We start from the raw sequence: 20,037 nt of genomic DNA on the forward strand, positions 1-20,037 counted from the left end.
TCAGAAACCTGCAAATTCACACAATGCAGGGGAAATAGAAAAAGTAATAATAGGTAGTACAATATTGCTGTAGTTTGGATCTTGAATGTCCCTCAACAGAATATGTGCTGAACGCTTGGTCCCTAGTCCATGGTTCTACTGGAAGGTGGTGTAACCTTTAGGAGGTGGGGTTTAATGGGAGAAAGTTAGGTTATTAGGGATGTGTTGATGAAGGGGATATTAGGACTTCAGCCCCTTCTCTTGCTTTCTCTATTTCTTTGCTACCCAGCGGCCAGGAGGTGAGTAGCTTGCTCTGACATTGGCTCCCACAGCAATACACTGTTATGCTTGAATTCTGGACCCCCAAAAGACCACCAGAGACCCAAGATCGATGTAAGCAGCAAAGAGGTGTTTATTGCGAGCTAGCTCAGTCCTCCGCGTGCACACACAGAAACTGGTGACCCTGAGAGGCCCCGAGCCCAGGGTTTGCAGCAGTTTTATACATTTTTTGGAGAAGGCAGGGACTTCACATACATCATAGCATCTCTTAGCAAATCATCACACACCGCGGGAAAATCAAATAACTCTAAAACATGATTAGCACATTCACTGGCGGGAACAAGTTGGGTAGTGTAAGGGTCCGGCCAACGTCGGAGGAAGAGACCACCAAGAGACCGACTCATGCAACCGCAAAAGGGGGTTTATTGAAGAATCCAGCGCGCTGGGGCTCCGTGCTCACTCAACAAGGGAGAGTGGCCCAGAGCCCTGAGCAGGGGTTGAGCAGTGCTTAAGTACACTTTTTGGGGAGGGCGGGGACTTTACATACATCACAGTCTCCTTTAACAAATCACTACACACCGCGGGAAAATCAAACAACAATTCTTAGACATGATTAGTACATTCATTGGCGGGAACAGGTCGGGCGGGAAGAGGGGGTACATTCAAACTGANCATCACAGTCTCCTTTTAACAAAATCGACTACACACCGCGGGAAAATCAAACAACAATTCTTAGACATGATTAGGTACATTCATTGGCGGGAACAGGTCGGCGGAAGGGGGGGTACATTCAAACTGATTGGTTTGGGCCCTGAATGCCTACGTGCCAAACTGCACAGGGTCCAGGTTATTTATCTACTGGACAGTCCCGGGAATTGTTTTAACAGCTACAGGAATTTCAGGTTTTGGGTGTAGCATAGGAACTTAACAATACTTGGTCCTTTACATTTTAACTCAGGCTTTGCAGCTTAAAAACTTTACAATACCGGGTCTTTTACACTTTAACTTCAATTTCTTTTACTCTTACAGTAGGGGTGATTGGTCAGTACAAAAGGGGTATTCATTTGAACTGATTGGTTTAAACCAAGAGGGGTGTACATGCTGAACTACATGGTTTCCCAACATGTTATCCACCACCATAAACTACTGGGAGGGTCATCTGGCATCCCAGGTATTTCCCTGTCTCATGCTGATTGGTGGCTGCTAGGGGGTTGCTATGGATCCCCACCTAGCATGACCGAGTCAGGGACACCTGGCACAGCAGATCTCTCCTGTTATTTGTAGATAAACAACTTAGCAGGGTGGGAATGTGCTTAGGAGTGCTCTGTGGGTTTTTCCAAGGACAAAGGTCATGTCCCTTCCTTGGACAGGCTTTGCTCTGAGGTAGAGGCTGGTTTTTCAACACTACCATGCCACAACCCCAAAAGCAATGGTGCCAACCAGCTCCAGACTGAACCCTCTAAACCTGTGAGCCAAAATAAATGTTTTCTCCTTATAAACTGATTGCCTCAAGTATTTTGTTGCAATAACAGAAAGCTGACTAAAGAACAGATTGCACAAGAAATCCGATGCAATCTGTTCTTGCTCACTGTATTATCTCTGCTAAAGACACAGCATAAAGAGAGGCTGAAAAGGTTGATTATGAAAATCATTATGGTTCAATATTAAGATTAGTAGAAAAGCAGTTAATATCTTCAGAACATTGTTTCTCTCAAGGCCTCCTTTCCATATGAAAAAGAATCTCCCTTTTCTCTTGCCAGGATTGAGAGATCTGTGTTTTGCCTCTTAACAGCATATATGTAGGCCCCTGTGTTTTATATGCTTAAGATCTCCTGTCCCAAGAAATTACATACTGACCCTTCATATCATCTGGGCTCCAACCACTCTCCCTGAACCTTTTTCAAGGACAAGGTCTGCCTGCAGATTCCAGGGAATTTTCCTCCTGACATCCCAGGGGGAAGGTCAGTCCCCTCTGCCAGACTTCCATCTTGAAATAATATTGGGTTCTTGGAGTTTCCATATGCTTCAACAGCCACATTAAATTTAGAATTATTTACTAGATTCACTCTTTTCACATCATTGTTTTTATTTATTTATTTGGCCTTCAACAATTGACTTAAGCTTAGAAGATTTAACTCTGAGATTAGAACATAAAATTTGTATGTACATATACACATGTATAAGATATAAAAATATAGACATATAAACTATAAAAACATAAACAGATGAGGATAACCTCTTAAAACGAAGTCTATAACATAATGCTTCTGCAGCATGCTGATGGAGACGCATGATTTGTGGAAGAGGTTGACTTGGTTGTTTTCAGTTTTATTGAAGTCGAGAAGAGAGGAGAGAGTGAGGGAGAGGAGATAATGGTAAATCAAATCGCATTAAAAGTGATATTTATACTTTTTCAAACTTCTGTTTTAGGTATGGCATACGTGCATTAGAGTGAGTGTATTTTGTAAAACATGTTTATTTAGGTTATAGCCAAACTATTTCTTTAAAAATGATAACCAGTCAGCTAATAAGCACATGGAAATAAATTGAAACCATCACCATCTAGTTGACTCATGCTGTGTGACAAAGTACACCAGAACCTAGTGTCTTGGAAGACCCATGTTACTCTGCCCATAGATTCTGTGCATCAGGAATCGCAGAGGGCAGAATGGAGTTAGCTTGCCTTATGTATATTAATACAATATAAACTAAATTTCAAATCATACTCCACTTTCACAAACTCTTCCACTAGTGGTTTTGTTTTTTTTTTTTCTGCTCCATTATCCTATTCAGAATCTCACACTGAATTTGGTTCTTATTTTTCCTTAGTCTCTGTCAGTCTAGAAGAGTTCTCCGTCCATTCTTGGCCTTTTATGACTTCCCCACTTTTGAAGAGTGCTTATTAGTTATTTTCAAGAATGTTCCTCAATTTGAATTTGTCTGGAGTAGGTTTATGCATTTTAATCAGGAAATGCCACCAAAGTGATAAAGGACCTTCTTCCTGCCAGGAGCTCATGACACGTACCTCTTACTACTTACAGCCATTCCCCCTTGCTTGTTTAGTTGGAGCAGTGTCTACCTGGTGCTTCATGCCAACCTGTTGTTCTTCCCTTTGTATTTGACAGGTTTCCTGGGAGAGGATAATCAAGACTATCCAAATATGACTTCTCTTTAAACTTTCGCCCTCTGATTTTACCATCCATTAGTGGATTTTTTTTTTTTCTGTAAGATCACCATAGTGTTTACCTACCAGTCATTTTCTATTTCCCTCTTTCCTTCCAAATTTATTAATTAGAATTATACTACATGGAAGAGTTATCTCATTTAATTAGTTATGGATTTTTTTAAATTCTATTAGTTAAATCCATTACTATCACTTTTTATTTTGTTGTTTAAATACTACCAGCTTTGTGCATTAGGAGTCCTCGAGACTGGCTACCTGCTTTCCCAACAAATTTCCTTAGGAAATGTAAACCATCTCTTCTTTTCTGACACCATAAGATGTTCCAGGCCCATCCTGTATTTTCCCTACCTTGGCCTTGTGAAAAACTGCTTCTCTAAGGAATTCAGGGTTACTTTTCCAGGTGAATCCTGCTTAAGAACCAAAGACTGGGTGTGCCAGTATGTGAATAGCTACTGGGTTTAACTATTTACATACAAAGAGATATGCATAAATACTGCCCCACCAGAATACACTCCCAGATCTATCCTCTATAAAACTGTACAGATACTTTTAAATATGAGCTGATATTAATACTTCTGATACTAATTCAGGACCATAAGGTTTGTTCAGCAGAATACCCCTATATCTCTGTCGGTGAGAACACGGGAACTCACTATCCACACATAGATAATTGTACTAACTTGTTCAGTTCTAATGTACACATAGTTTCAAAATGGTTAGCGCACATCCCTGAAGGAAGCTTTTACTAGATTACAATATATATATGTACATGAATGTGTGTTTCTTTTCTGTCTTCAACCTCACAATATCCAATCAATATTGTTTTCCACAGTTACCTAGGCTTTTATTTTCCAGAATCCTTTCAGTGTTACTATGTTGTTAATTTTATAGTTCGGTTCATTTCTTAGTGCTTGTATTCTATTTTGTATTTCCCCTCTGATTTTTACTGGCTTTTTTGTTTGTTTTATTGTTGTTCGGGTCTGGGTTTTTTGTTTGTTTCGTGGTACTGACAGTTGATCCTAGGTATGGTCTACTGCTGTGCTCTAACTCCAGCTCTTTTTATTTATTTATGTATTTATTTATTTATTTATTTAGAGACAGGCTAAATTGTCCAGGCTGGCCTTGAGTTTGCCATCCCCCTGCCTCAACCTCCCAAATCACTGGAATTACTCTAGTGCGCCACCCTGCAGGTTTAATTGGTTTTTATTTTTTTTAGAGATAAGGTCTCCCTGATTTGTCAGGAGCCTAGAACTCCTGGACCCCAGCCCTCCTCCTGCCATAGCCTCCCAAGTGGCTGGGCCTACAGGTGTGGACCACACTTGGCTCCTTATTCATTTGAACAGTTTGTGTAATAGTTTATTTTGTCCATGTGTAAAACATCACTAGCGCATCAAGGGTCAGTGTTATATAAAGGTCTACTAAAAAAAAAAAAAAAAAAAAAAAAGGAAAAGTCACCGCCCCCATCCTTGCTGTGTGTCTTTGTATTGCTCCTTCTTTCCACCTCTTTTTCTTTCACTTCCTATAGGTGAGCACTCTCTTTTAAACTGAGCAGAAATTTACTCTGATATCCCCTTCTTTCTCCCACCAGGAGTATCAAGCTATGGGCATTCTTGTGTACTTTTCCTTTTTTTGCTTAAATGTGTTTCCCAGACTCGACTCTGTTCTGATTCACAGAGAGCTTCCTCAGTCCTTTTGCAACTACATGTTCCCCGACTATGTGAATGTCATTCAACCACTCTCTTTTGCATGGACATTAAGATCACTTCCAATAATTCATGATTCCAAAAAGTGTGCGATGAATAATCCCGGGATGCAACCCTGTCTTAGTTGTTGATTTAAATAAAAAGGCAAACAATATCTAAAGATAATATGTCAGCATTTTTTCTAATATAAAACACCTCTGCCCAAACTCTGCCTTTAATAAAAACAGCCACGGTAACATCGTATAAAAATAGAAATTCCAGGATTAAATACTTAGAAACCCGATTGTAAAGTAAAGGGAACTAAGCAAAGCTCTTTCTTTTCAACTTTTCTACAAATCATATAACTTCTTTGAATATAGTCACTTCTTTGCCCAAAATGAAAATGATCAGTGTCCCCCATTTCCATCACTCAGGGTTTCTTAGAAGCTTAAACATATCAGTAATAGGAAATTACTTTATTAGCTCATTAAAGAATAACACACTTGAGAATATTTCATGATTATGAAAGCTCAAGAGATCACATAAGAAGGACACACTTTTTTGTCTTCAACCTTACAATATCCAATCAGTATTGTTTTCCACAGTTACTTGGCCTTTTATTCTCCTGAATCCTGGACACATCTGTAATCCAGGAAAATCTGTATATGTGAGGAGCCCAGCACCCAAATAGTTGTATATATACACAAACTACATCCTTTGTTCTTTGGTATCTTCTATTGTATTCTAATTCATTAAAAAAAAAAAAAGCAACCATTGGGCCTTGCACTATTACATCAATTTCATAATTTTAATGCTTGATCAAAACTTGCATAATTTTTAATGCTTGTTCAAAACTTTACTATGAGGCCATGCTTCAAAGTCAGACAAATATAAGCTAGAATTTGGGTGGTACTTTTTACCAGTCACCTTCCCTGGAGAAATTTTTGACCTTTGCAAGTCCTTTTCCTCCGGGGTAAAATGGCTCTGGTGTCTATAGAAGAAGACTGCTGTGCTTATTCAGTAAGAGTCTGCAGGAAGCACACATGTGGTAGCTACTAAGTGAGATAAGGAGTGGAGGTGCTGTACTAAGGAATTTAAGCAATCCATAGGCAGACTAACTTCTGGCTACCCTCTGTGCAGGGAAAGTAAGGAACCAAAAGACACTTAATTTTACTCTTCCTTCTCCTTCTTAAACCCACAATAGAGGCTACACAGGTGTGAATTCAAACAAATCAGGGTTGGATTGTTGTCCTCACCTTTTCTACATGTGGTCATATCCAGCTTTGGCATCTCTTCTGAGGTTTCACAGGCAAGCCCAGCAATCCACAAAAATACTCAATAACAGGAAATACTTTTGCCCTGTCAGTCAACTCCAGAGAGCAGCAATGATCTTGAAACTTGATTGAGCATGTGAGTGGCATAAGAAACTTGCTAAATAGTCAGAGATTTATTATATCAGAATCATTTGGAATAAGGCCTTGGAATTTATATTTAAAACACATGGATAAAGATACTTCTGGTCCATATGAAATTTTGAAATAACAGTCTAGTTGGCAGATCAATGAGAAAGTGAATCTTCTGCTATTGCTCCTATTTCATCACATAAAGCTCTCAAATAAATACTTGATTCAATAGTGACAAATCTTCAATGCCTTCTTCATTAGTCAAGTAGTTCATTCATGAGAAAACTCACTGCACCACGAGAAAGAAGCTATGGCGATTTGAAAGATCATGGAGTTTAAGTCTGTCCAAGCTTGAAACAGTGCATATACAGACAATAAAAAAAAGGCATCTGAGAGCACATTTCAACGAATTCTGCAGGTTTCCATCATGTACAGGAGTAGTTTTAGTTGTCATTTTAAAATGGGCATCATCCCATCCTTCTGCCACCAAATGCCACATAGTCACAATCTCTCATCTGTTTTATACCTTTATTCTCTTTCATTTTATTTTTCTCCCTGTATTTTTAAATTTTACTCATTCATTTATTTACTTATGTATTTAGAAACAGGGTCTATGTTGCCCAGGCTGGCCTCAAACTCATGATCCTCCTGCCTCAGCCTCTTCCAAAGGATGTCTTTGGAAGGTAACAAGTTAGCTTATATAACTTCTTAAAGCTCTGTTTCTGAGATTGAAAATTGAACTTGTCATTCAGTCCCCATGTGTTACTTTCTTTCAAGGATATCTGGGAAGCATTAGGCCATAAACTTGACTAAGATTGAATCCATATATGGTGGGTAGACTAGTCATTCATCAGATATTCAGTAATAACAGGGTCTAGGTTTCTCTAACAGTAGAAATAATGATGTTCCAATCTACTCTTCTAGTTTATTTTTCTCTTATGATCAATGCTTGGATTTTAGTTCTAACTAGTATATTACAATTTGATTCAGAAATATATGCCAAAAGAAGTGAGCAAGTTTAAGACAGATTCTTCCAAGTGCAATGCGTCTCCACCTCAGCGACTTTATTGACGTCCTTTGTGTGCTATTTGAAAATTAATCCTTTTTCATGCATGTACCCTGGGTGTGTTTTGGACTCTCCCTTGTTTCCCAAATACCCCGAATTCAAGGTATTTCAATACATGGAACAGTTGTCCAGAGGAAGAGAGAAGCAACAGCCCCGCCCCCAACCCTTGGGAGCAGAAAAGAACAGCATTATCCTAAGGAATTATTTTAAAACCCTGGTGCAACGGACAGAAATAAAGCTATGGCTACTTAGATTGATGTCACAGGGGTCCAAAATTTAACCCCAAATGGGCAATAACTTGTTTGGCATTAAGCTAAACCAGTTTGATGAACTCAAATGCCCTCGGCTCAATAGGCAGGACTCTCCGAGGAGCCTGTGTTACTTCCCTCACTTAAGCGCAGATTTGTAATAAAAATCTTAATGCCAGAGGCATGCTTTTTGGATACACAAGAAGCTAACCACTTGAAGAATCATATTTGGGAGGTCAGAAAACTCCACCGTTAAAGATCAGTTTATAATTTAAGAAGAAAATAGAAAGTTTTGTTTTTCCGAGTTGAAATTTGCCGAGCACGGCGGGAAATATTGCTAGTTTTTGGCACAAGGCTTTGTGCTTTCCGCATTATTTGAGATCTGCATGAAGGCTGAGGCTTCGGGGATCATTATCTGAGAAAAATCGGACAATTCGATGTAGATAATTTTGATATTTTTGGCTTTTTTTGAGGTGTAACAAACACAACTCTGGATCCGAGAGGACACTCTGCGGCTGCCAGCGAGGCGGGCTGGACAGCGCACCAATCACGGCGCAGCTCCGCCCTATATAAACGGGCGGGCGCAGCGCCGCGGCCCGAGTCCCGGCCAGTGCCTCTGCTTCCGGCTCGAATTGCTCTTCCTACGCCCGCCTTCAACATGTCCGAGACTGCGCCCGCCGCGCCCGCCGCTCCGGCCCCCGCCGAGAAGACGCCGGTGAAGAAGAAGGCCCGCAAGTCCGCAGGCGCTGCCAAGCGCAAGGCGTCCGGGCCCCCGGTGTCCGAGCTCATCACCAAGGCGGTGGCCGCCTCCAAGGAGCGCAGCGGCGTGTCCCTGGCTGCGCTCAAGAAGGCGCTGGCGGCCGCCGGCTACGACGTGGAGAAGAACAACAGCCGCATCAAGCTGGGCCTCAAGAGCCTGGTGAGCAAGGGCACCCTGGTGCAGACCAAGGGCACCGGCGCCTCCGGCTCCTTCAAGCTCAACAAGAAGGCGGCCTCCGGGGAAGCCAAGCCCAAGGCCAAGAAGGCAGGGGCGGCCAAGGCTAAGAAGCCCTCCGGAGCTGCCAAAAAGCCCAAGAAGGCTACAGGCACGGCTACCCCCAAGAAGACCGCCAAGAAGACCCCAAAGAAGGCGAAGAAGCCGGCCGCAGCTGCAGGAGCCAAAAAAGCAAAGAGCCCCAAGAAGGCGAAAGCGGCCAAGCCGAAGAAGGCGCCCAAGAGCCCGGCGAAGGCCAAGGCGGTGAAGCCCAAAGCGGCTAAACCAAAGACCGCCAAGCCCAAGGCAGCCAAGCCAAAGAAGGCGGCAGCCAAGAAGAAATAGGAAGTTTCTTCGGGCAACTGCTGAGAACCTCGATACAACCCAAAGGCTCTTTTCAGAGCCACCCACACATCTCAGTAAAAGCTGTTGCACACTTGGGGGCGTGGTCAGGGTGGGACCCCGCTGAGAAGGCGGGGCTCCAGGAAGAAGGCCGAGAGGGAGGTGGGTTTCTCGTGAGGCTCTTCTTGCTTAATAAGTAGGTGGAGGCTTTAGGGTTTGGGTTCTTAGGGAGAAAGAGCTTAGAAGGTCTCGGTGCCTTCGAAGGGTGGCACCGTGGGGTCGAGCTGATGGCTGGAGGAAGTGCGGGCTATCCGCAGTTGAGCACAACGCTGAGGTTGCCAATGTTGAACCTGCGTGAGGGCTGCGGATGTGCGTGCCTAACTCATTTGCTGTCGTCTTTCTCCTGGGCGACTTAGGAAATTGACTTGCCCACAAGCTTAACGTGACTGTGACCAAGAAAAGTTCTCTGCTCTGAGAAATACGAACGATTGTGCTGGAAGAGACCTATTTATAGTAGCTTTGGGTATCCAGTTTGGGCTTTCTGATTGGGTAAAAGTGAAGTAACGCAATAGCCAATGGAACGGAAGAATTTCAGTGTCGTTAAACATTCGCATTTGTGACGACACACTAGAATTAATCCAATCGTAGAGGAAAACTTATTAACCTCATTTGAATACCGCATCTATAAATGCATGTAACCTAGTGGGGGGTGATTATTTTCCCAGGTATTTGCATCAGTCTTCTGGTTTTTGCTTTTTGAACGCTGTAATGCCTGAGCCCACGAAGTCTGCTCCTGCCCCGAAGAAGGGCTCCAAGAAGGCGGTGACCAAGGCGCAGAAGAAGGACGGCAAGAAGCGCAAGCGCAGCCGCAAGGAGAGCTACTCGGTCTACGTGTACAAGGTGCTCAAGCAGGTGCACCCCGACACCGGCATCTCGTCCAAGGCCATGGGCATCATGAACTCCTTCGTGAACGACATCTTCGAGCGCATCGCGGGCGAGGCCTCGCGCCTGGCGCACTACAACAAGCGCTCGACCATCACGTCCCGGGAGATCCAGACGGCCGTGCGCCTGCTGCTGCCCGGGGAGCTGGCCAAGCACGCCGTGTCGGAGGGCACTAAGGCGGTCACCAAGTACACCAGCTCCAAGTGAACTTGCCAAGTAAGCGTTTTTACACCTAATCCCAAAGGCTCTTTTAAGAGCCACGCATGATTTTCACAAATGAGTTGTAATTCTTAAAGTCCAAACAATTATTGCATTTTTCGTACTAGATTGAAAGCTGGTTTACTGATCTTTGATGTTACATCAGTGCTGCATAGGAAATGCGAGGAGTAACAGTGGGTACTAGAAATTAAGTACTCTGTGCACGTACAGGTTCAGTATAGTTAACAATCACATAGCTGTACACTAATAAGAACGGAAAGTCACACTAAATGTGCAGCTCTCCGTTTCGGTGCAAAGTTCTCCAATTTGACCATGAAGTGATCCAGGACTCGGTGATGACTGCTTGCTGCCCGGACCACAGAAAAGTATGCTCTGAGGACCTCCTCCTGCTCAGAGCATACCTCCTCTCCATTTTTCTTAAAACCTTTCCATCTAGATAACCTGACTCTGAAAAAGGCCTGATTACTTGAGTAGTCAAGTAATCTTACAATACGGAGGTTTCCGGGGAGTGCTGGAGCAAGAAGGGGATCTTCTCTCCAAAAGGTGCACAGGGAGATCAAAAGAGAAAGTCACTGAAATACTTTTAAGTTGTCAGTACTATACCTTCACAGAAAATCACTTAGTTTGCCTTTTGACAGCAGTTTAAAAGGCCTCTGGATGACAGGGGAATCCCCACAGTCAACCTGATAGGTGCCTTACTGCTGACGGGCAGAAGTAACTTTCAGTATGGTTCACACTTTCCTGGGTGTCCCCAAGTGTCAGGAAAGTGGAGATGCAAGGGCACAGGGAGTATGAGATGGGTGAGGTGAGCTTGGAGTCAAGAGCCTTCTGGGATAGAGAATTTAGGAGAACGGTATTGGCAGAGGGAAGTATGAACCTAGAAACTAATGTCCTCACACCCTCATAAACAAATATGTATTTATCAATATTTGGGATAGATTTTGTATTATATGGCAAGTTTAGTACTTGGATGAATATTGAAAATCTTTAAAAAATATATTTTTTAAAAAGCAATGAAAATTAGCTATGAAAGTAACAAACTCGGACCCAGGGACAGCCCTAGTGAAACCCTGAGCAGGGTTTTCACGCAAATCTGGGCTTTGCTTTTTTTTTTTTTTTCCTTTTGGTACCAGGGATCGAATTCAGAGGCACTCAACCACTGAGTCACATCCCCAGCCATATTTTGTATTTTATTTAGAAACTGGCTCTCACTGAATTGCTTGGCACCTTACCTCTGCAGAGGCTGGCTTTGAACTAACAATTCTGCCTCAGCCTTCTGAGCCTCTGGGATTACAGGCTTGACCACTGCACCCAGCTGGGCTTTGCTTTTTAAGATGATGTATGGAGCTTAATCATGGTGTGGAGTCTTGTAAGAAATCACCTAGGAAACAGACACCAAACAAAAGCCTAGCTCATCTAATAACAATAACAAAGGAGTTAATACCACAGCCTGGAGACATATTATCAGTAAAGAAAATGATCAACCATCAGGTGTCCTTGAGAGAGTCTTTGCTCCAATTCCCAGGTTTGGAGTTTTTTTTTTTATTATTATTTTTTCAGGCAGTGACATTCTTCAGGGCAGTGAAGGACAGAGCTTAGTCTGTGATCACAAAAATGTTAGTCTTATTTCCCAGGCTGTTAGAGCAAGGGAAGAAGAAAAGCAGGGGAAAAGTCAGTTTTAAAATCGGCCACCTGGACTGTTTATACTGAAAGCATCAAGTGGACCCCATTATGCTCAGGTAGGAAAAGGAATGGAAACGTTCACTGTCAAATGTACATAAGCCCACTATAGACCACTGCAAGGTGGAAAGTCAGCTCCAGACTCCACACTCAGCAGAATCCATCCTCCCACCAAGGCAGGTCATCCCAGCCTTGCCAGCTTATTCTCAGCATGCCCACCAGGTAGTCAATGGATCTGGACTGAGAATTTAAATTGGGGACAGAATAGCTAGGCTGGTTTTATGCTCCTGAGCATGTGGTAGAGAAAATACAAATCATCTTTGGAGGAACAAGATTAATTTTAATCCTCAACAAATTCCCACGGGGGTGGGGGGAGAGTAAAAGGTGAAATAAGCAGAAACTTTCATATATTAAAAAAACAAAAAAAGCTTTAATGTCTTTTAAAAAAGATTTCAAACATGTAAGGAATTTAAAAAAAAATACAAAGATAACAGAATTGAAAAAAGAACCAAATAGGAATTTTAGAAAATAAATTAACAAATATACAATTAGTTAGAATTAAAACTAAAAGTTTAATGGATGGGTTTAAAAGCTCATTGAACCCAACTAAAGGAATTTAATGAACTATGTATCAAGGTTATATAAAGTTATCTAAAGTAATTATCCAGAGTGCATAGAGAAAAATGTAAAAGTAATTTTTTAAAAAATCTATATTTAGTAACAAAATGATCTGACATGCTTGTAATTTATGTATAACTGATCATGTTTGAAAAGCAAATATAAATTATTGTTATGTAATCATAATACTGTAGTATCAGAATGATACAGATGTAAGATTTAAAAGATGACAATTCTAGAATTGATGGATTCGATTGTAATTAAAAATAAAGGAAATGAAAAATATTATAACAAAAAAGAGGTCACTGTGATCTGTAAATTAAACTTTTAAATCCTTAACAACAAATATAATATTGATGTTCTTAAGTGTCTTCTGTTCCGTACTGACAGATGGCATCAAACTAAAGCTTGTTTGAAATTCTGCATGTAAGATTATTAAGCAATGGGTTATTTGTGTATTTTCTATCTAGCTAACTTTACCAAATTCTGCTAATTTCAATCAATATTTAATGGAATGCTTTTTATTTCATTTGATATTGAGAGCAAATAAAACTATTTAGTATTCTTTCCAGTAACTATTTTGTTAGTTGCTTTTATCCTATGTCAACTACAGTCAAAAACAATATTAAAAAAAAAAAAATTCCACATTAGAAACATTAAGAGTCCTCTTTTTCCTCCTTCTTGTAGAATTGGCTTTAATAGTTCATAATTTATGTTTTTCTACATATGTATCGTATTTTATTGTGTTGATGTAGTTTTCCTTCCAACTCCATTAACCCTTTTGTTAGGAATGATTTATGCCATCATTTTTTGGCATCTGATGAAATAATGTTTTTCCTCCTCCAAACATTACAGGTAGATATGCCAGTGTTGATCCCTACTTGCATTTGTAGGCCAAGTCTTATTTGTTCATGTTGTATTATCTTAAATATGGGCAAGATAAATTCTGTTAACACTTGACATGGATTTTTTTTTCCCATTTCTATGAACACATAAAAACATCCTGATTTTTCATTTCTGGGTTTATCTTCATCTTTTTCATTAGAATCATGACATGTCTATGAACTTGTGGGGCTCTCCTTCTATTAGCATGTTGCTATGTAACAAATCATCCCAAAATTGAGCAGCTTAAATCAATGAACATTTAACATTTACTATCTCTTAGTTTCTGTGGGTCAAAAACTGAATACCTAGTTATGGCTCAGGTTCTCACCTGAGCTTAAAGTCTACATGTAAGCTTAGGACAGTGGTCATTCAAAGCCTTGATGGCATGCCAGAATGTTGGGCAAGTTTCAGATGGTTGTTACTCAAAAGCTCTGTTCTTTGCCACACAACCTCTCCAGAAAGCTTAGTATGTATGCCTATCTTTAAAGCTTGGCAGATGTTATCCCTCAAAAATAGAAAAATAATCAACAAGTCTTTTGTAACCAAGTTTCAAAAGTCATACACTATTATTCTGCAACATTCTATTCATTGTAAGCAAGTCACAAAAACTAATGCTTACTCAGAAGGGAAATTATGTTCCACTTTTTTAAGGTAAGGGTACAAAAAGATCTGGTTGACATATTTTAAAACCACATCATCATTTTATGGTTGAAGTACAGAAATTGTAAAAGTATTTGTGCTTTAATGACCAGATAGAAATCAGCTGTAATGTCACCTGGACCTGATATCTTTATCAGGTCTTTATTACCTTTTAAGAATTACTACTTAGGCTGCTGTTGACCACCGTCCACAAAGGCCAATAAGATCCCCAGATGTTTTTCTTGATGGGACATTTCCCTAAGACTGTAGATGATAAAATGCCTTTGTATTTACTATAAATAGTAGCCCAGCATGTTGCAGGAACTTTAAAAAAAAGTATTAAATATTTTGAATTAATCCATCTGCAAAATCCCAAACTTCAATCTGTAAATCAAATATCTGGTGTGTGATTGTTTTTAGAATGTTCAACAAATAGGTTTGAACTTTTCTAAGAAGAAAAACTTTTGAAAAAAAAAAAAAAACTCAGTACTTTGGAATATGAAAATAACAGGAAATAGTCTGATAAATTTAAAATTGGACAAGAAATTAAAGCTAATTGTTTAATATATAGATTTTTGGTAATTTTTTTTAACATAGATTTTAAGACTGATTTTTTTTTCTTTCTTTCTTTTTTTTTTTTTTTTTGTGGGGACTACTAGAGATTGAATTCGGGGGCACTCAACCACTGTGCCACATCCCCAGCCCTATGTTGTATTTTATTTACAGACAGGGTCTCACTGAGTTGCTTAGCGCCTTTCCATTGCTAAGGCCGACTTTGAACTCACAATCCTCCTGTTTCAGCCTCCAGAGCCACTGGGATTATGGGCCTATGCCACCACGCCAGGCAAAGACTGATTTTTTTTTTTTTTTTAAGTTCAATATGTAAGAACAGATTAATAAGAGTTTGAGAAAGGCAAAAGGAAGGGGAAAAAAGCAAAAATAGATCTTAGTCATAAAGAATTATAAAGATTCTTGATGTGTGTCCAAATTTCCTGGCAAACTGTAGTATAACGGTTTTTCACAGAGTGTTTACTTATAAAATCAGTTTACTTGAGAGACCCATTGAAATGTCTTTGGGCACAACACCAGTCTTAGCACAGGAGATAGAGATAAGGTGGTCTTTGACTTCCAAAGTCTTCAAAAAGACTTACAGATCACTACTTCCATCTTCCTTTGTCCTAAAAAAAAAAAAATCTCATATTTGGAAATCTAGAGGAAGTGAATGAATTTGGGCTCCCATTAGGATTGCCAAACTCATTAAAGTATTCATCTCAACTTTTGACAAAATCTAGCACTATTAACATCCTTATGCCACACTGCAAAGTTAAAACAATCCAAACTACCCTTATATCTAACACCAAATCCAATGCTCAGGGGTGTCTAAAACCATCCTTAGATTTGATAAATCATTAGAGGACTCAGTAAAAGCTATTATACTCAATATTACATATATTACAGCAAAAGGACAGAGACTAAAATCAGAAAAGCAACAAAGAGCAAAATGTAAGATGTTCCAAATGCATTACCAACACAAGGACTAACAACTAGGAAAACCTAGTATAAGCCTTGGTTTGACATATGGCCTTGATCATATCAACATGTCTAATACCCTGATTGACCTTAGTCTCCATTCCTCATAGATCAGGTAGATGTACCAAGGTTCAAAGCCTCAACCCTAAATAAGATCTCTGATCTGGACAAGTAAGGCCCAAAGCCTCAACCCTAAATAAGATATTTGAACTACAAGGTCTAGCTGAGTGCCCCAGGCAATATAAATACTTTTAGCTAATGGGCCTGACATTCCTAGAGATCACCTAGTAGCCTAGGACAAAGGCCACACCACTCTTCTGGTGGTGTTATTTCCTTACTACACATTACTACCCTTTTCTTTACATAAGCAACAGTAACTTGAGTTATGAGAAAAATTATGCTTTTAAAGCAAACATTTTAATTAGATATATATAATTAGCCATAACTTGAGTTCCACAAGTATTTAATTTTTCTGATTATTTTGTAACATCGTTTTACATATTTAGATCAATTGTAGACCCAGAAATTATAAGATTTCTCAGTGAAGAATGTTTTGTACTTCATGCAGGTGAACACCCTTAGCAGTATCCTGCTTGATTTATACACCCCAACTCCCCCCTATGGATGCTTACTAAAGAAATGAATATTCAGGAATAGAGATCAACTTTGGGTAAAGCTTGGAGTTTTTGAACTTCATTCTGGTAGCATGAGCATTCGCTACTAAATAGAAAAAGGAAAACGAAAACAACTTTTTTTCACCTGAGCAGTAGTAACTTGAGTAGTTTTTTCTCCCATAAACCATGAAATTTGCTACATGGATAGGGAATAAAAATTGTAGAAAAAGAGAGACTGTTTCAAAATTTGTTTAAAAGTTTGACATTTTTTCGGTATAATTTATATATATCAAACAGTATTTTATAAATATCCAGCCCACTATTTTTCAGGAAAGAAGGAATATGGGGAGAAAAAGAAACGTGGCAGAAATTAAGGACTCAGAAAAAAGAACGGAAAAAGCAAACCAACCATAAAAGGGTGGGAAAGAGATAAGAAATCCAAAGAAAAGCCTAAAGCAGAATGTGGAAGGAGAAAGGCAGAGAGAAAAAAGTGACCTGTGTTGGTAAATCTTGTCATATAGTTGGTGTCTCTGCTGGGAATAATACCTATCATGTAAGAACTGAACTACTCCCCACATTTCTTGGGTTTAGGGTTGAGAGAATTCATTAAAATGGCACCACATCTGGGAGGCTTTTTCTAACCATCAGATGTAAACTGGAACCTTTATATCTCCATCCTCAACCTTCCCTATTCATTATTTCTCTATTTTCCCTATTCATTATAGTTAGCTAACACAAATTTATTGATTTATTGTTTGTCTCACACTTCTCTTTTCAAGATTGCAAGATCCATAAGGGTAGGAACTTCATCATGTTTAAGGTTCATACAACAGACTCTCAAAAAGTATCTCCAAGTTGACATAATAAATTGTGATTGAAGTGTACATAGGTATGTAACAACAGGGATAGAGGATAAAGTTGAATTGTCACAGTGATTCAATTGAATGAGTGACACAGTAAAGGGTCTCACTTTTCTGATGTCTACAAAAAAGATAAGTGTAGACCACTTCTAAGAGTTATCTTAAGGATGAATTGAGATAAAATAATAAGGTTTTTAAAACAGTGGTGGGCATTTATTAAGCCCTTTGCAATTGTTAGCAATTATTTTACTTTTCTTAGTTAAAATGAAAATCAAAGTGGCCAAATCATTTCGGAAACTAAAGGTAGGAATTATGAGCTTTTGAACTATTAGATTCCTACCCAAGAAGAGTGGTTGAGGGATTTTAAGCTAAAACCCTATTATTCAGAGATTTCTCTTGACAAAACATGATTTGAGCTATTATTTGTTGATGCTAATAATTATTAAGCAGGTAACTTTGGAATAGGAATCCCTGATAGAACATTATGCAAGCACATGTTAAAAAAAAAAAAAAAAAACCTTTTCTTTAAATAGTAAATATTAATGCTGATGGCAAAATGACAACTAACAAATACAACCTTTTATTTCTTCAGTCAGGGGAGACATAAGAATGCACAGAAGAAACGAATGCATAAAGTAACCGAAAACATGAATCTGTCCATAGAAGATATGAAGTATGACAAGTTTGATCTGATGGAGAATGACTGACTTCTGTGTATACCCCACCCAGATCCAACCCATACTGGTTTAGCACTCAATAAATCATCAAAAGGAGATCATTTCCTAAGCGGAAGAGACTAACCAAGACGTTTTAGATTCTCATTTTACTTTTTCGTTTGATTTCTAAAAACAATTCACTTCTGTTACACACTCAGTTATTAGTAATTCACCATCACGGACTATATTTGCTGAAAGTCAAAGGATGACAGATAGTCTGTAAAACAAACAAGAAAACCTGTAGAGAATAGGAATTCTGCATTTGCTCATTCAAATATTTCTCCAAAAATCTCCTTTCTCCACATCTATCTAGCTATTATCCATCTTCCAGCATCAAGGTAGTAGTAGGCCTTAGGCACTGTTTGGGCTTTGGTGATGACTCTGAAGGTAAACAGCTTAGTTTCGCTAAGCTGCCACTAGAGAGCTCACATCTGTACCTGATAGGAACAATACTTTAAAGCAGTGTAAAACGTGAATGTTTACCAAAATAACCTGAAAGATCTACAAACATTGCGGGGCGCCACCACGCTCCTAATTGTCAGTTCTGAAGTTACACTTGAAAGTACTTCTAAATTATCCAGGTGACACTGCTGCTGCTGGTCCGGGGACAACACGTGGATAACTTTGTTTTAAAGGTCACGGGCAGCAAAACGCAGACCCGCCTCTCCTTCCAAGCTGGATCAGTCCTATCCTACGGCCGGCTCGCCACGCCCTCCACGCGGGTTCCGTCGTACGCGGGCTCGCCACGCCCCTCACGCCGGTTCTGTCGTGAGGCAGTCTCACCACGCCCCCCACGCCGGTTCCGTCTTACGGCCGACTCGCCACGCCCCCCACGCCGGTTCCGTCTTACGGCCGGCTCGCCACGCCCCCCACGCCGGTTCCGTTACCCTCCGCGTCATCACGCAGCCTAGTTGCCCTGGCTCCCACTCGCTTTAGTTTACTGGTGGTGGGTCGTGTCTCCGGTCTTCATCTAAGTCTCCCGAGAGTCTGGCCCCTCCGTCGTCGGGACTGGCAGATAAAACCTCACGGAGACATCTGAAGATGGAGGAGTATGGCTAAGCCGCTCCTCTGCGCGGCTGAGACTGCGAGGACGCCTTGCCGGCCGCAGCCCCCTGCGGGAGGACTGCGTGCGCCGACGGTTTTCCCCCGGTGAATAGCTGTGGCCTTCTGACACGACATCGCTAAACAAAGTGCCTGGGGCCCACAGTACTTTTAGAAGCGCACGAAAACATTGAATTATTTTAAAATCAGAACAACAATAAGATCTTAGGCAGAAGAAAACATTCGAATAAATAACATTCAAATATAATCCTTTTTTTTAGATAAAATTGTTATTTTAATAGAAGGGGCCCAAGAAGGCAAAAGTGCCCAGGGCCCAAGAATATAATGCAGCCGCGGATGTACAGAGCAGACAACTCTTACAAATTGCTTTTGTTTGTATACTTTTTAAAAAAACTAACACCTAGACACAGTTCAGTTGCTTTCCATGTGTTTATTTCTCACAACACACATGTGCACTGTTATCCCAGTTTTACTCACGAGTATACCAAGTGAAGCTTAAAATAACTTGCCAATGTCGTACAGTTAAATGACAGGGCAATCTGACCCAGTCAGGTTGTCTCCAGAGGTGTCAATTTTTAACCATTGAAAACAGGCATTATCTCATATCTACAGCATTGATTTAGCAACAGGACAAAAAAACAAAAATATTCGCAAGACAGTGAGATTTCCAGTTTTCTCTCTGCCTCTCCCTCTTCCCTCAGTAGTAGTGTGGCACAGGTGTTCCTTTCTCCATATGGCAGGTACACACACACCACTCGTCTATCTCTTCATCTTAAGGAATGCTTGTCTTCTAGCTCATTGGCACACCATATACGTGAAAGAAACCCTCCTTTTCCACACTGACGGTACTCACCTACTTGAGGAATCAACCAGATAACCTTTTGCTAACTGTGTGACATAAGCTTAGGATATTTTAACATTCATACCCCTGGCGTATTTCCAAATATGCATAAACCAAGACTCAACTATCTATACACAATTAGAAAATGTCAGTAAAAAGGCTTCCAGAAAACAAACAAAAAAAGAAATGCCTGACTGTTCTTTCTATATCTGGACCAAGGCCATATGGTTTAATTACCGTAAGTATATATGTGTTCACATGAACTAAGAACTGCC

The 20,037-nt window shown here is 40.2% G+C and overlaps 2 protein-coding genes and 1 long non-coding RNA gene across 3 annotated transcripts; 2 read left to right on the top strand and 1 right to left on the bottom strand.

Moving 5' to 3' along the window:
- Nucleotides 1-782: 782 nt before the first annotated feature.
- Nucleotides 783-1,050, bottom strand: LOC125615620. Its single transcript, XR_007346299.1, has 2 exons — nucleotides 960-1,050; nucleotides 783-829 (listed from the first exon to the last, which is right to left on the bottom strand). It is a non-coding gene; the product is annotated as an uncharacterized LOC125615620 (long non-coding RNA).
- Nucleotides 1,051-8,417: 7,367 nt separating this feature from the next.
- H1-4 (H1.4 linker histone, cluster member) lies at nucleotides 8,418-9,224 on the top strand. The gene has a single exon (XM_015494113.2). It carries the CDS (start codon nucleotides 8,500-8,502, stop codon nucleotides 9,157-9,159), a length of 660 nt encoding a protein of 219 aa, XP_015349599.1. The 5' UTR covers nucleotides 8,418-8,499; the 3' UTR covers nucleotides 9,160-9,224.
- Nucleotides 9,225-9,395: 171 nt separating this feature from the next.
- On the top strand, nucleotides 9,396-17,943 carry LOC107149327 (histone H2B type 1-M). The gene is made up of 2 exons (XM_015494126.2): nucleotides 9,396-10,314; nucleotides 17,736-17,943. The coding sequence occupies exon 1, from the start codon at nucleotides 9,925-9,927 to the stop codon at nucleotides 10,303-10,305; it is 381 nt and encodes a 126-aa protein (XP_015349612.1). The 5' UTR covers nucleotides 9,396-9,924; the 3' UTR covers nucleotides 10,306-10,314; nucleotides 17,736-17,943.
- Nucleotides 17,944-20,037: the final 2,094 nt, after the last annotated feature.

The sequence above is a fragment of the Marmota marmota genome, unplaced genomic scaffold (assembly GCF_001458135.2).
Source record: "Marmota marmota marmota unplaced genomic scaffold, marMar, whole genome shotgun sequence".
In the NCBI taxonomy this organism is placed as follows: Eukaryota; Metazoa; Chordata; class Mammalia; order Rodentia; family Sciuridae; genus Marmota; species Marmota marmota.